Genomic DNA, 16967 nt, shown 5'->3' on the forward strand with positions numbered 1-16967 from the left:
CCGCCGGGTCCTGCTTCTGGAGATGGTCGGGTCACGGAGATATCAGCGCCCGGCGCGCGCGCTCCTCAGATGAGTCCAACACTCATAGAGAATGACAGGAGAGTCCAGCGCTCCGTCATTCTCTATGAGCGTTGGACTCATCTGAGGAGCGCGCGCCGGCCTGCAGCGGCTGAGATCTTCGTGACCCGACCATCTCCAGAAGCGGGACCCGGCGGGATTAGGTGAGTATAGGGGGCTCTAACGGGGGTCAGGAGCCTGTCACCCCGGCATGGGGGGGTGACAGGTTCCCTTTAAAGATTTTTTGAAAGCTGGAGTCGGTAATTTTTTTTCCGACTCCAGCCAAAGCTAGCTCCGACTCCAACTCTGACTCAGACTCCACAGCCCTGGCAAAAACACAGACACCAAGGACCAACAAAGATATTATGTGTTGGTACACAAATATCTGCTGTAGATCTTCCACCACCAGGGGTTGACCTCCAGGTAAAAATGCCAGCCTTTGCCCGCTGTCATATGCATTCTGACTAACAATTGCTAGACAAGGAGAATGAGGGAAGTAGGGTGGATCTTATTCAGACAATAGAGTGAGGGAGCATGGCTGTCAGTGGCATCTGCAGAGAGTCCCTTCTGTATATTATGTTAGCACTTGCAGCATATGGAGTAGAAACACAGGAACTTTGATTGCTCCTTTGAAACCTTTCCAAGCTCACTGTAGTGTGCATCATGGAAAGGGCCCAAAGAAGCAAAATTCAAACATGTCTCCCTCATACACTACAGGTACCAGCATAACAGAGAGGAGGGACCCTGGGATGAAACTGTTGAAGATTGGGCAATGCATGTACATGCTCCTCATGCTTCAGCGAGTCTGAGAGAAGAGAAGAAAATAGAAAAATCTCTACATAGTGCTGAAGTTGTCAAGTTTGCTACATTTCTAATCCACAAATATAGATTTTTAGAAAAATAATGGGTACATGGACGGAACATAAAGAATATACATCTTGCTAGCAAAGGCCCATAATAGAAAAAAGTGAGATAACCACTCAAAACTAATGGTGCATTTACACAAGAGATTTAGGTGACAGATTTTTTTAAATTCATTTGAAATGAGGAGAAATCTCAGTCTTTCCTTTATGACCTGTTCTCTGTTTACAGTCTGTTCCTGGCTTTGGCATCAAAAATTTCTCAGATAAATCTGTGTAAACACACCCTTATTCCTACAACAAATCAAATGTGTTAAAGAACCTGGTCCCAATGAGTTGCTCCCATGTGATAAAGGGTTTGATTCTAATGGAGCCGCGTCATAGAGGGGAGGGGGTTTCCTCCCACTGGGGGTGAGCTAGTGGGAGCGCCTCCAGTGCTTCAGCCCCAGCCCCCGTGAATAGAACTGAACCGTGCACAGGAACCGAGCCGCGGTTAAAGGGAACCAATCAGCCCAATTGGGCTGATATGGTTTCCTTGGAGCAATGTATAAAGCCCCTGCAGCAGTTGTGGCACATACTGGCCGCGGTTGCAGCAAGAGCTTTATACCGGAAAAAATGACTTATTCCCCCAGCTCGTGACAGACACAGGCGGGGAAGTAGCCAGTGTCTAGTCACAGCGCTCTCCGCAGGAATGATTGACAGGCAGAGAGGTTTGTTTCTGGCAGAGCGCTGTGATTAGACACAGGCGGGGAGCCGCCCAGATGACCGATTCCCCGCCCATGTCTGTCACGGGCCGAGGGAATAAAAGTCATTTTTCCCCGGTATAAAGCTCCTGCTGCAGCTGTGGCCAGTACGTGCCGCGGCTGCTGCAGGAGCTTTATATAATGCTCCAGGGAACCATGTCAGCCCAATTGGGCTGAGTGGCTCCCTTTAAAAAAAACGGACCTTGGCACCAGCTTCCCTGTGACTGCGCCATTCCGTCCATGTGAAAACTTTGAGCGAATGTACCTGATGGTACCTTCGCTTTAAATCAGCATCTAGCTCATAGGCTAATACATGTGATGCAAGCGCACTGGCAGCTTTTTCCATCCCCTGGACCCGGAAGTCAGAGACATCGCTGGACGGCGGCGACGGAGAGGCGGACAGCGGGCGAATTGAGTGGGGATCGTCACCGGAGGGATGGTGAGTATGGTGTCTGTGTGTGTCTGTGTTTGGGAAAAACGTGTGCATCCGCAGCTTCGTAGAGTAAAAATAGCTTTATTTAACGTCACAAAACATAAAACAAAAAACGGCGGCGTGTTTTTTATCACTTTTTTGTTTTATGTTTTGTGACGTTAAATAAAGCTATTTTTACTCTACGAAGCTGCGGATGCACACGTTTTTCCCTATCTCGGATGATTTGGGTTGCGGTTACCCATGTTAGCACCCGCGTGCTTTCTCAACACGGAGATCCATTTCTGGTGAACCAAGGCTGAGTGGGTGAGCTGACAAATCTTCTTTTGGTTTTATGCTGTGTCTGTGTTTGTTTGTTTTTGGGGGGGTCCCGCGGGAGTTGTCCTTTAATATTAGAGATTAGCAAAGTAAATTGCGCTGTTAATTCTCTATGTTTTGCAAAGCAAATTCTGCCAAATTCATTAACAAATTCGCTAAACATGGCGGCCACACATGTTTAGGTACAGTACTGTTACTTGACAGGACCAAGGGATTAACCATAATCCCTTGCGGCCATCCAATCACCTGCAAGCCCCACTGTCATGAGAGCACCTCACACTCACCCTGTGTATAGTGTGAGCTACTTCCTGGAGGTGGGATGTTGGCTGTGTGTGTAGTGGAGCAAAATCGCAGCAGGCAGTTAGAGCAGAGCAGGGAGCAAAATACAGAGAGACAGGGGCAAAGAGGAGGGTACATTGTGGGGGGTTGTCTGTGGGTGCTGTGAAGACAGTGTCCACTCAAACCAGTCTGTGGGTGCTGTGAAGCCAGTGTCCACTGCTGTGCTGTTTGAAAAATTATTTTACGCCGCTGACCCACCAAGGTCCAAAGCTGTCCAGGGCAAAAACGGAATGATTGGCTGATTGACATTTTCCAATTTTTCACACTTTCACAACAATAGCTGATGAATAGATTATTACTTTGTAATAGTTGCACTATTGTAGTTACAATGGTTTGGCTGTTTTATTGAGATTCATTTGCATGCGATTCATGAAAATTCACAAATCCAACCGAATATTTGCAAACCTCGCTAAATGAATTTTTGACTGATTCGCTCATTTCTAATTAATGGATCATAGGACCTTATTCCAACTTTTTATATTTCTTTTAGGCTGCAGAGTATGTTTTGTACCTGCCTAAATTGTTCTCCACATGGCTCGAGTTGCAGGTTTCCCTAGTGTGCTCTTTGTGTCTGGAGACAAGGACTTGAGGTTGATGTCATGCACTTTCCTGCCCAGCTGAGGAGGATGTGGAAGGCTGGATACGAGCAATCTGCTTCCTGTTTCTGATTGGCAACACTAGTGAAACTTGTTCTAGTTTTAATTCTGCTCACCGAAACCACAGAAGACAATTAATCTGTTCAGTGCAGGAGGAATTACTGACTTCAGTGCCAGACGGGAAAGTAAATAGTCAGTTCCTATACATTCATATACTTGTGGCAGAACATTCTCCACAAATCACAAAGTCACAATTCACATTTAAGAGAGTCTGTAGTGTAAGCCCTACATTAATGGCACAGAGTTTATACAGTGGCCCAAGGAGTCACTTTGGTTCGGTACTATGGGCCTGTATAAGCAGGTCAAAATTAGTACAGAACCCATCGAAGAAAGCATTTCTATATAACTGGATGCATATAGAGATACAGGAAAGATCCCCCGGTCTTCCATGGGCATCTTTCAGTGCAGCTAGGATGTCAAATTCAACCACTGAGGAGCATGTGATATACACGTTACTGTGCATCCTCCATAGGAATACACTATGTACCCTTTGCACAGCAGTTATGCTAGGTATATCCGTACCATTACAGCGCCAAATTACAATGATGTTCTCAACCAAAATCACTAAACATAGACGTCAGATAACAGTCTGCCCCACCGACAAGCAGGGGAACAAGAAGAAAACAAAACAGACATCTTGCTTTACAAATGATCCCTATGCCCATTCATCATAACAGATTTTACCTTTTATCAATTCATGTAGTTAACTTTGCGTTGGTATATTCTGAAGCCGCACAAAGATCTGTGTGTCTTGCCGAGAGGCTGTAAACTCGCATTTCATAGTGAGAGAAAGAAAAGAAAAGGTTCTAGGGTCCTGACCTCTCTTTTTCTTCTAAATGAATAAATGTCTCAATGTGTAAGTTTGCTGACTGGGAACAATGACACTGACTTTGAACTGAGAAGCTTGACCTAGCCTTACGTTGTCCCAAGCAAGTGTTCACTATAGAGCCTACCAGAAAATGGTTTGTATACATGTTTGGAAAGGTACAATCCTGGAAGAAGTCATGCGATCCAGACTGCAGTACTGTGCTGTTTATGTAGATACCTGGTGAGTATACTTGGTTTGTGAAGTACATTAGGCCATGAATCAACAGCTCTCAGTAAGTGACCAAGGTACCCAGCAATGTGTAAAATTTATTGTGCGGTGTTAAATGAGCACTGAAATTACCAGAAAATAATGACAGAAAGGGAATGGGGGTGATATAATACTACATCTCTAAAATTTACTTTATTTTTTTTCCCTTTATTCTTTATAAAATACAATGCTTAACCAACCACTAGGTGTCTCACTTACTGGAAAACTGCAGTCAAGCCTCCGTCACTAAGGCAATTTGGTCTTTAAAAGGGGTATTCCACTCAGAATTAACTGCACAAAACATAACAGCCTATTCTTACCTCTCTGAGCTCGCCTAGTGTCCTACATCATCTTTAGTCCCTGGCTGAATAATCCTGCCTTCTCTTCTGAGACGGACTCGTCTGGCAGTGACAACTCGGTCAGCCAATCACTGACTGAGAAGGGACAGAGCCATGGCCAGTGATTGGCTGAGCGGGCTGTCACTGCCAGGCGAGTCTGTCTCAGAAGTGGAGGTAGGATCATTCAGCCTTGGACAGACATAGGACAACAATGGGGGAGCACGAAACAGTAGACTGTCACCAGCTCTCAGATATGGCACAATAATCTGCCGACATATTCCCTATAAAAGTACTTTTTCTAGACCAGTTTATATAAATGCGCTGAACTAGATTACACATCTTCTCCGTATGAAGATGCTATAAAAACATAATACTGTTGTGGGGGAACATATTACTAGTGATAGAGGAAAGGTCTAATATGTTTCACCACGTATAAACATATTAGCAGATAACGTTTCAGAGTGTGAACCTGAAGGGAACGGGCTTATTTCTCTCCAGCCTGGCACGGATAAACCGATGTGTGTAAGGCACATGAAGTCTTCTCTATTACATAACGTTTCTCTCCATATATTAATAATCACACCCTTCCTCCTCCCCAGGGATCAACTAATTCATGACACAGGAGGGGGGAATTCAGAAGGTGCCCAAAGTTCAGGAATGCAAAGAATGTTGTTGGAAAACTCAGTACCATCCCCACCCCCATAGAAAATGGGTATTGTCCAAGATGCCACTTTAGCTATGCAGCGGAGCTCAGACACAACAATCACAGGGGTGAAACCTCCTCTGATTGCTCTGACAGGTCTCACATGTAATTACGGCTATAGCTAATGACATCCCTCCATGTGCTGCTGCTCTAGTGTTTACTATCCCACACACAGCAACGGGGGGGGGGCGCCAGCTACCTATTCTCATAACAGGAGGGTAACAAAAGAATGCTCAGAGAAAAGTTATAGAAAACGACAAATGGTAACAAACAATAAACAAGCAAACAATAAATAATAAAACATGCTGCAAAAGAGGGGGAAAACAAAAACTTATTTTGGCATAAATTAGCCAAGGCAGCATACACTCCATAATACCATGTGGAAGGGCTAGGGTCATATTATACTCTTCTTTGACACTTCATTACAGTAAGAGCCCCGAGATTGCGCATAATGGGTGCTGACAGGTTCCCTTTATGGCTGTGTTCAGACTGTGAATTTTTGTTGCACATTCACAGGCTTCCCTTAATATTCCCCCTTAGTATACACACATACAGCCTGTGCGGCTGTAACTGTCCCCTTGAGGGAAGAATGCCTACATACAGTACATTCATGCATACATACAGTACATACCGGCCCAGACTTATCCACCCAGCATATTTGTCTTAGGCAGGTAGCAAGCACTCACAGTCCATTTTTAGAAATACTGTAAAAGCTAGGCTGTGATTGGCTGCTATCTGTCTATGACTCCTCTTAGATGTACCAATCTTCAGCCAGTGGTGGCCGCAAACGTGTGCAAACCAAGATCTGCTCTCGTTTACATTGCCTTTATATGGCACAACTAAGAGTGGCTGGGCTGCACGAGCAATCTCTTTATTGTTCATACAAACATTTAAATCCATTGCTACTGGCCGCACATTCCCTGTTTACACAGGGGCCCGCACAAAAGTTGCGATTCTCCCGCTCCCCAGCTGATCATTGACACAGGTCGATTTTCATCTGAAGGAGTATTTCTACCAACGCTCCTTGCTGATAATCCCCCCCATGGAAAAGGGCTTTAAGATGAAAAAAGTGACTGATTTTTTTAAATAAATCATAAGTCAGGGTCACCGGATCCAACCTTCAGGCACTAAAGAGATAACATTTCAGAGACAGAGAACATGTATGAGATACACCCAAATCCATGGGCTATCTTGTCTCTGTTTCTAGGCGTATGAAGGCTATGACAGCGGCACAAGAATATATCTCCAAAACAAACGTGTAGCAATATTTCATTTATAAGAAAGCATGGAGCAATATCTCAACACTGTGGCGGACTCTTATTTTGGAATAGATTTGGGGATCTGGAATCAGTACACTGGTACAGCAGTCACAATGAAAGTACATTAATATGTCTTGTTTTTTTCATTTACATTTGAGCAACAGTTGAATACCTATTTATATCCGTGGACACCCCCTTTTAGTGCAGTACCTGTGCTATATGTATGAGCTAATATTTATTCAATTGGTGGACATCATATACAGACTTATCCAGGGCCAGACTGGGACGGAAAATCAGCCCTGGTATTTCAACGCACACAGGCCCACTTACCGTACAGAGGAAATTATATGCTAAAATGTCACTGCAGCACAGACACTATATACCATATAATCTTGTTGGACATACCAGGAGCTACAATCCTCAGCAGTTCCTAAAGGTCTATAGCTGTCAGGACATGATGGGAGTTGTAGTTCCCAATCTATGGGGTTGGGTGTTACATAGTTCTGGGGTATTCATTTAACATGACTGTAACACCCAACCTCATATATTGTAAAATATACCTCCCAGAATGTCCTGACAGCTATAGACCTTCAGGAACCGCTGGGAGTTGTAGTCCTCCCAACATAGATAATTCTGGGGTATCCATTTTACCTTAATAAAAAATATATTTTGTTGGGAGAACTAAAACCCCCAGCAGTCCCTGAAGGTCTATAGCTGTTTGGGAACTACAACTTCCATCATGCCCTATCTATGGGGTTGGGTGTTACATAGTTCTGGGATATTCATCTGCCCCTACACAGATTAATAAACAAGATGTGCACCCTACTGAGGACTATGGGGCAGTACTGGGGGTGAAACTGGTGCTCCAAGAATAGGAAATCTTCCTTTCTGGATAAGAGTATGTTTCCACTACAGAACATGCAGAGAAATTTAAAGCAAAGGCTGCATGGCAGACTCAGCTTGAAGTTCCCCTTGTCCCATAGACTTAATGATATTCTGAAGCTCAATCCCTGAAAGAAATGACATGTCGCTTCTTTGGGCACAGGGCGGATTTCCTTTGAGAATATCATTGAGTCTATGGGACAGGCAGAACTTCAAGTGGAGTCCGCCACACGGCCTTTGCTTGAAATTCCCGCCGCATATTCCGTAGTAGGAACATACCCATAGAATACAACTAACATAAGAATAACCGAAGCCCGTGGCCAGGCAGAGATCACCCTGTGTTTCCTCTCCCCAGGGATTAGTACTTCCACAGCAGAACATCTACAAGGGCAGATATAAAATAGCTGAAGGTCACACGTGCCTTGCAGGCCGTTTCACTGTGGGGAAGACGGCGACTGTACACAAGCAACAGTATACAGGTGACACAGACAGCAAAGCTGGACATACCCGCAAGACAGGTGTCAGCCACCAACTATCTCTGACAATCCCTCCCATACACATCAATGCTCAGCATGTGTTCTGAGTGGGTAGAGGCGATCCATCTCCCTCCAGGTGAGAATTAAGAGGGCAACATACACATAAGATGGCTAGCCAGTCCTAACTAAATCACCAAGTTTGGTCGAAAAGTATACCATGTGCGGCCACCTAGGTGTTCTAGGTGTGTAGACCCCCACTAATGTTTGAAAAGAGCCAGGAGAAGCACCCAGCTAAGCACTTTACTCCCTTCTCCATCTTGTTGCAGGAAATATTATGAGGCAATTAAGCTCCATTCATTTCAATAGAACTGAGATGCAAAACCCCAGCCAAACTGGAGACAAGAGTTGTATTGGCTCTGGAAGAAAGTGGCCATGTTTTTTCTAAGCCTGGATAACCCTTTTAAATAGTTTACTACTGGAAAAGTAATAAAGTCTATTAGGCTATCCAATCCATTTTCTTTTTACAAAATCTTACTGTAGATTCTCTCATCTCGGCCATTATTTGTGACATAAAGACACAGATGGGTTTCACAGGTTGTGGCCTCCATACAATCACAGCTGCACTGACAGGCAGGTCATCGCGGTGATCGCACTGATGGCAGCTACAGGCAGTTTAACTGTTAATGGCCGTGCAGTAAAATGCTGTAAAGCATCAGTACCATGTGCCGTCATACAGCTGGAAGATGACTTTATTTTGAAATCCGCACCGCTTCACAATAAAAGTGCCCTGGCGGAAAGCTGATCAGCACATCCGGATTCTGTAACCTGCAGCGCTCAGCTGTCATTGCCGGGGAAGCGGCCGTCATAGTCCGATCAGCCACATAGACAGGCTCTACGGCTAGATTCACAATTCTCACATGCAGCTGTTTGAGGTTCACTCTCTTTTCTACTTTTCCTTCCGAATTAGAGCATACCCCTATTTCTTGAGGCAGGGATCACGGCGAAATTACTGACGTCTGAATAGGGCACTAGTAACCTATGAGACTGTACTTTGTCTGTAATTGCCGATCCACAATAATGGACAAAAAATACTGATGTGTGAATGAGGCCTAAAGCCAAGTCCACACAGCATCTTATTGTGCGACAAAGGAGTTCAGTCACTGCCACATGCTTCGGTGCAGAGTAATGTATCCGCCACTGGGGGCGCCAGCTGCGTATTTCTGTGTGAAAAGCATGTGGCAGTGTGTAGTGGCGGTGATCCTTTACATTTACACCAAGGGCTACACAGCGACTTAGGTCACACAACGTTGCATGTAATGTTAGTGAATAGTGTTGTACTGCAACATGCAAAATGGAATGACAGAGAAATGAGAGTTACAACTAATTCTCGCCACTTCTCTAACACTTGGCTATTTTGATAGCTAAATTGCAGACAACCGGCACAAATTATTATAATACATAAATGAAGTGCTAGGTATTGTGGCACAGTTGTAACAGTAAGCCTGGGCTGGTGTGAGCCAGAGAGGTGGATCCCCCAATGATGTCCAGATCCCCTCATCCCATAACATTACCCAGAGAGGTCACATGCCCATATGGCCAATAATGTCTGTACACAGGTTGCCACAATCTGAGTGGGGTGTGTGATATTATTCCCCATGTTCTAGGCTAGGCACCATCAACAGCAGCAGCTCCACTATTGGTCAGACATCTAAGCCAATGTTCACACTCTGCAGATGTGTTCAAAAAGTTCTGTAACTAGAAATCCCTTCCATACCTGAGCATGGGGGCCTCTCTGCAGCGCTCTCTACATACCCTGATCCAGTGTGTGGGAATAACACAGAATCCGCTGTGTGCGAACAAACACATATATATAACAAGCACCTGGGAATAACACAGAATCCGCTGTGTGTGAACATACACATATATATATAACAAACACCTGGGAATAACACAGAATCCGCTGTGTGTGAACATACACATATATATAACAATCACCTGGGAATAACACAGAATCCGCTGTGTGTGAACATACACATTGTTTATTTATTTATATATATATATATATATATATATATATATAAATAAAACAATCACCCAGTGTGCGGCTTCTCGTGCACCTTCTCCTGCCCTTACACCTGGCTGTCCATAGCAGATGGTATAAGAAGAGAACGTGCCCCACCATAGACACCTGTTCCTGAGATACCACTCCATCTGGGAGACTTTCTGGGACATATAGTGCCACAGCCTGTATCCCCAGCCCCGGACACCCAGGGGTTAATCCCCCTATCACTACAGTCCAGAGAGTGAGTACACAGAGCCCGGCACCAAGGTCATCACAGCCGCCTCCTAGTAAAACCGCACAGTGTGGAGTGGTACTGATCAGCCACAGGTAACAGTCCATGGAGCCACAGACCCCAGGTCACTGAGGAGAAGACTGAGTGTGAGGTACAGCAGAGTGTGAGGTACAGCAGAGCTGGCAGCGTTACCTGCAATGTGTTTGCTAGGAGCACACTCTGTCCTGTCACTACATGTTCTAGACTTTTCTACGTGTCCCTCCGCTCCCCCTGCCCTCAGCAGGCTGCTGTACAGGACGGGGACATGTTGTGTCACTCACCTTTCTCAGTGAGTCCCCTCCGCTGTGGAGTTGTCCAGTGTTATCCCAGCACGGCTCGGCTCCGGCTCCCTCCCTGCACCACGGTGACCACCCCCTTCCTTCTTTTGTTGGGAAGAATCCGAAATCTGGACAGACGCCACACTGCCACCTACTGGGCGAGCCGCGGCTGCGCACTCAGGTGTAGGATGTCCTGGGACAGCCCGGGGGTAGGTCTGGGGGCAGGAGGCTGCCTCTCACCTGTGTCAGGACATACTATGTGGGAAGTGCAATGTGCTTAGAGGGCAATTCCAGAGAAAACCATGGTCATGTGGTCTATTAGTATGTGTCAGAAATGTTCGGTTTCTAAGTTTACTATGAGAGGGCATGGTATATTAGGGTGGAGTTTACAGGGTGTGTGGGGTCTGTCAGGGAGTGGGGCTTGATGGCGGGCTGCCTTGTTATAGGGTTCAGGGATGTGACTTTGGCTTTGAGATGGATGTCAATAAAAGTGGCTTATGCTAAGTTTACACGAGGCGATTATAGGCCCGATCGTACGATTAACGATTTCGAACGATTTTTTTTTATAACTATCAGCGTTTAGACGGTACGATATATCGTACGAAAAAATAGTTTTGCGATTGCGCGCCCGCAGCCCGGCCCGCCCACAGCCCGGCCCTCCGCTCAACTGCAGCCCCCTGCGCCGCCCCGATCGCCGCTCCAAACGCCCCCGCTCCGATCGCCCCCGAAATCCACGGCTCCCCTCTTCAGCGCATTGATTGGCTGAAGAGGGGAGCAGGGAATTTCAAACGGCTCCTCTTCAGCCAATCAGTGCTGCCTTGCGGCGGAGGTGGCGATCGGAGCGGCGGCGGGGGTGGTGATCAGAACGGCGGGGGGTGGTGATCGGAGCGGCGGCGGGGGGTGGTGATCGGAGCGGGGGGGCGATCGGATTGGCGGCGGGGGGGCAATTGGAGCAGCGGGGGGGGGGCGATCGGAGCGGCACGGGGGCGATTGGAGCGGCGGGGGCGATCGGAGCGGCGGGCGGCCGGACTATCGCTTGACGACTATTTACACGGAACGATTGGCGAATTTTTTGCGAACTACGAACGACGATTTATGAACATGTTAAAAGATCAAAATGAACGATTTATCGATCGTTCGCCGCGTTTACACGTACGATTATCGTTCGAATTCGATCGTTATCACGAAAATTCGCCCAATAATTGTTCCATGTAAACGTAGCATTAGGGTCCATTTACACAGAAAGATTATCTGACAGATTATCTGCCAAAGATTTGAAGCCAAAGCCAGGAATGGATTTGAAAAGAGGAGAAATTTCAGGCTTTCCTTTATGATCTGATCTCTGCTTATAGTCTGTTTCTGGCTTTGGCTTTAAATCTTTAATCTGTCAGATAATCTTTCTGTGTAAATGGACCCTTAAACCCTAACTTTTAATCCAACAATTAAGAACCACCATGTAAGGTGACACCCAATCTCCAAATAGTTTCCTACCAGGGCAGCCACAGTCTCATACTGGGGTATTGCCAGTCAAATGAGTCTGAATAGAACCAGTCAGAAACTGACAAACTATGTTCTGGCCAGTCCACTGTTCTGCCCGCACACTGCACATGGTCTTGCATCAGAAATCTGCATACTATAATGTGCTACATGACACTATTCCTAATGTACAGTTATTAACCTATGTTTTGGTAACCAATGATGCAAACAAAGTCCTCCCAGCGTGTTTCTGTCACCAGTAGTAGTGAAGTCATCAGGGGAGAGGTGACAAGATCACAGGCGGTAATCCACACAGGCGTGGAAGCAGGGCCGATTCTGGGGTTTCTGCCGCCTGAGGTTTGCCTGGCTGCGTCCCTCCATTCTCTGACCAGCACCTTAGCAGATGGTATCACACACAGTGGCATCAGATAGAGCCCCAACATACAGTATCACAATGTAAGACTAGACACAGAGCCCCAGCAGATGGTATCACACACAGTGGCATCAGATAGAGCCCCAGCAGATGTATCACACACAGTGGGATTAGATACAGCCCCAACATACAGTATCACAATGTAAGACTAGACACAGAGCCCCAGCAGATGGTATCACACACAGTGGCATCAGATAGAGCCCCAGCAGATGTATCACACACAATGGGATTAGATACAGCCCAAGCATACAGTATCACAATGTAAGACTAGATACAGAGCCCCAGCAGATGGTATCACACACAGTGGGATTAGATACAGTCATCTGCTCTCCTAACACCAGGCCCGGACTGGTAATCTGGCCAGCCGGGCAAATGCCCGCTGGGCTGGCCGGATTACCAGTCCGTGGGCCGCTGGGACTACAAAAAAAAAACATTATTTTAAAAAAATTGCCGCTGCGGCCTGCTCCCCTCTGCCCACTTTTTGTGATTATGTATGAACTATGAGCAAGGAGTAAAAATAAATCTGAAAGGTAACCACTAAGTCATGATCTGGCCCTGCCTGAGAAAAATGTTAAAGGATTTAAAGCGTAACTATAATTTCAGTAGCCAAAAAATGAAATTCCTCAAATAAAAAGCCCACGTGTTACCCTTAAAAAAGAGCCCTAAACTGCGTTGATAGTGTGTACGCTTGCTAAGATATCCCCAGTTGTTTGGCTCAGAAGAATAGATTAATTTTTCGTCTGGCTGAGAGAAAGTGGGCGTGGCCTCCTCCTGCCTTAAAGTGGGCGTGGCCTCCTCTGCCTTAAAGTGGGTGTGGCCTATCCCTTATCTCCCTGGCTGGGTCCCTCCATTCTCTGACCGGCACCTTAGCAGATGGTATCACACACAGAGGGCAGTGGGATTAGATACAGCGCTTTAGCAGATTGTATCACACACAGTGGCATCAGATAGAGCCCCAGCAGATGTATCACACACAGTGGGATTAGATACAGCCCCAGCATACAGTATCACAATGTAAGACTAGATACAGAGCCCCAGCAGATGGTATCACACACAGTGGGATTAGATACAGTCATCTGCTCTCCTAACACCAGGCCCGGACTGGTAATCTGGCCAGCCGGGCAAATGCCCGCTGGGCTGGCCGGATTACCAGTCCCTGGGCCGCCCGGACTACAAAAAAAAAATATTATTTTAAAAAATCGCCGCTGCGGCCTGCTCCCCTCTGCCCACTCCTGCCACAGCAGCCCGCCTGTCACGCTCGGACCGCTCCTGACGTGCAATGCAATCCTCCAATGCAATCAACGTGGAGGAGGAGCGTGGGGCCGCTGCGGCCGGCCGTGATGCACGCGTTGAACGTGCACCACAGCCGGTGTGTATATTATATATTACACCAGTAGCATCACTTGGCCGTGAAAGGGGGGAACAAGTTGACGTCTCGCACCAGGGCCCAGAAGACATTAGCTACGCCCCTGAAGGGGGCTATGAAATCACTGCTGTATTCTTTTCTATAGTCTGCAGGGTGTAATACTCTGCAGCATTTGTATCTGGTGGCTATATGGTCAGTGTATGGCGGTATTAGTGAGTATATTGGTCGTGTACACTTACTTTTCTTCTGTGATAATTTTTGGCGCTATATATGTAAGAAAATAGTGTGACATAGTAGAACTTTGCAGTGGGGGGGTATTTATATGTGGGCTGGTGGGGTTTGTGTGCCAGGGCTGCTTTTCTTCCCCAGTCCGGCCCTGCCTAACACTGTAGGATAATGTCAGCCATGGAGGTGGGGGCACCTGCTGCAGACATCTGATAGTGAATGTTATATGTACTATGGAAGGACTACAGCTGTGTTGTGCTGGGACTTGTAGTCCTCCCCTCAGTGACTCACCCACTCTCCCTCATGCAGCAAATTGGAGTCATGACTGGGATGTCCCTCCTTGTTGAAGCACTGGGTCCTTGTCCCTCCATCCATCTCTTCCCCTGCGCTGCTCCTCACACCACACCCTCAGCTAAGTCACCTCTGTGAGGGGAGGGGGAAGGAGGTTTTGTTTCTGTCTGTGTCAGGGCTGTTATCTGATGCTGCTGTCACAGTCCGTACACTGGAAGCGGATTTCCAGGGAGGGGGCGTGTCCAGCAGGAATGCAGAAATAACACAGGAGCAGACACAGCTCTGAGGGGACATTCAGCTTCATGTATTTAAAAAAACTGTTCATTTTAGTTTATTAATGTGTATTGCAAAAATTCTTATCATGACCTAAGCTAACTAAAACTAAATGGTCAAAATATTTTATAGTTACACTTTAAGAGCATTTGGGGCGTCGCCTGGGTCTTGAAGCACCACTCCGTCCCGCCCAGTCCGCCCATCTGTACCGCCCTCCCCCTGCCCCCTCCAGTCCAGTTCACCCAGTACAGCCAGCATCCCCCTGTCCCGCTCAGCTCGCCCTCTCCCATGCTGTATGAGAGCCGATCAGGACCCCAGGACAGTATACTGCTCACTGCTACAGTTTGCAGATAGCAGGAGTGTGATCAGCATTACAGGGGGCATTATTACTGTATGGAGCACTATTACTCTATGGGGGTCAGGGGGCATTATTACTGTATGGAGCACTATTACTGTATGATAGCACAGGGGGTGTTATTACTGTATGGAGCACTATTACTCTATGGGGGTCAGGGGGCATTATTACTGTATGGAGCACTATTACTGTATGATAGCACAGGGGGTGTTATTACTGTATGGAGCAATATTACTCTATGGGAGCACAGGGAGCGTTATTACTGTATGGAGCACTATTACTCTATGGGGGTCAGGGGGCATTATTACTGTATGGAGCACTATTACTCTATGGGAGCACAGGGGGCATTATTACTGTATGGAGCACTATTACTCTATGGGAGCACAGGGAGCGTTATTACTGTATGGAGCACTATTACTGTATGGGAGTACAGGGGGCATTATTACTGTATGGAGCACTATTACTCTATGGGGGTCAGGGGGCATTATTACTGTATGGAGCACTATTACTGTGTGGGAGCACAGGGGGCATTATTACTGTATGGAGCAATATTACTCTATGGGAGCACAGGGAGCGTTATTACTGTATGGAGCACTATTACTCTATGGGGGTCATGGGGCATTATTACTGTATGGAGCACTATTACTGTATGGGAGCACAGGGGGCATTATTACTGTATGGAGCACTATTACTGTATGGGAGAACAGTGGGCATTATTACTGTATGGAGCACTATTACTCTATGAAAGCACAGGGGGCATTATTACTGTATGGAGCACTATTACTCTATGGGGGTCATGGGGCATTATTACTGTATGGAGCACTATTACTGTGTGGGAGCACAGGGGGCATTATTACTGTATGGAGCAATATTACTCTATGGGAGCACAGGGAGCGTTATTACTGTATGGAGCACTATTACTCTATGAAAGCACAGGGGGCATTATTACTGTATGGAGCACTATTACTCTATGGGGGTCATGGGGCATTATTACTGTATGGAGCACTATTACTCTATGGGAGCACAGGGGGCATTATTACTGTATGGAGCACTATTACTGTATGGGAGAACAGGGGGCATTATTACTGTATGGAGCACTATTACTCTATGAAAGCACAGGGGGCATTATTACTGTATGGAGCACTATTACTCTATGGGGGTCATGGGGCATTATTACTGTATGGAGCACTATTACTCTATGGGAGCACAGGGGGCATTATTACTGTATGCAGCACTATTACTGTATGAAAGCACAGGGGGCATTATTACTGTATGGAGCACTATTACTGTATGGGGGTCAGGGGGCATTATTACTGTATGGAGCACTATTACTGTATGAAAGCACGGGGTGTTATTACTGTATGGAGCAATATTACTCTATGGGAGCACAGGGAGCGTTATTACTGTATGGAGCACTATTACTCTATGGAAGCACAGGGGGCATTATTACTGTATGGAGCACTATTACTCTATCAAAGCACAGGGGGCGTTATTACTGTATGCAGCACTATTACTCTATGGGAGCACAGGGGGCATTATTATTGTATGGAGCACTATTACTCTATGGGGGTCAGGGGGCATTATTACTGTATGGAGCACTATTACTCTATGGGGGTCAGGGGGCATTATTACTGTATGGAGCACTATTACTCTATGGGAGCACAGGGGGCATTATTACTGTATGGAGCACTATTACTGTATGGGAGCACAGGGGGCATTATTACTGTATGGAGCACTATTACTGTATGGGAGAACAGGGGGCATTATTACTGTATGGAGCACTATTACTGTATGGGAGCAC

At 46.4% G+C, this 16967-nt stretch overlaps 1 protein-coding gene across 2 annotated transcripts in view; it reads right to left on the reverse strand.

Annotated features, from left to right (window-relative positions):
* CGNL1 (cingulin like 1) overlaps positions 1–10830 on the reverse strand; it is an 81863-nt gene extending 71033 nt beyond the window's left edge. Inside the window, exon 1 of one of the 2 annotated variants that reach the window (XM_069982341.1) lies at positions 10751–10830. Coding sequence is in view for 1 of the 2 variants with exons in the window: in XM_069982334.1 (XP_069838435.1) it covers positions 8672–8744 (73 nt within the window). In the remaining variant the exon portion in view is untranslated. Of the gene's footprint in view, positions 1–8671; positions 8793–10750 lie in introns of those variants that run through there. The other variant, XM_069982334.1, reaches the window with a different exon arrangement.
* Between the last annotated feature and the right edge of the window lie 6137 nt (positions 10831–16967).

Source organism: Dendropsophus ebraccatus, chromosome 1, assembly GCF_027789765.1.
Source record: "Dendropsophus ebraccatus isolate aDenEbr1 chromosome 1, aDenEbr1.pat, whole genome shotgun sequence".
Taxonomy (NCBI): domain Eukaryota; kingdom Metazoa; phylum Chordata; class Amphibia; order Anura; family Hylidae; genus Dendropsophus; species Dendropsophus ebraccatus.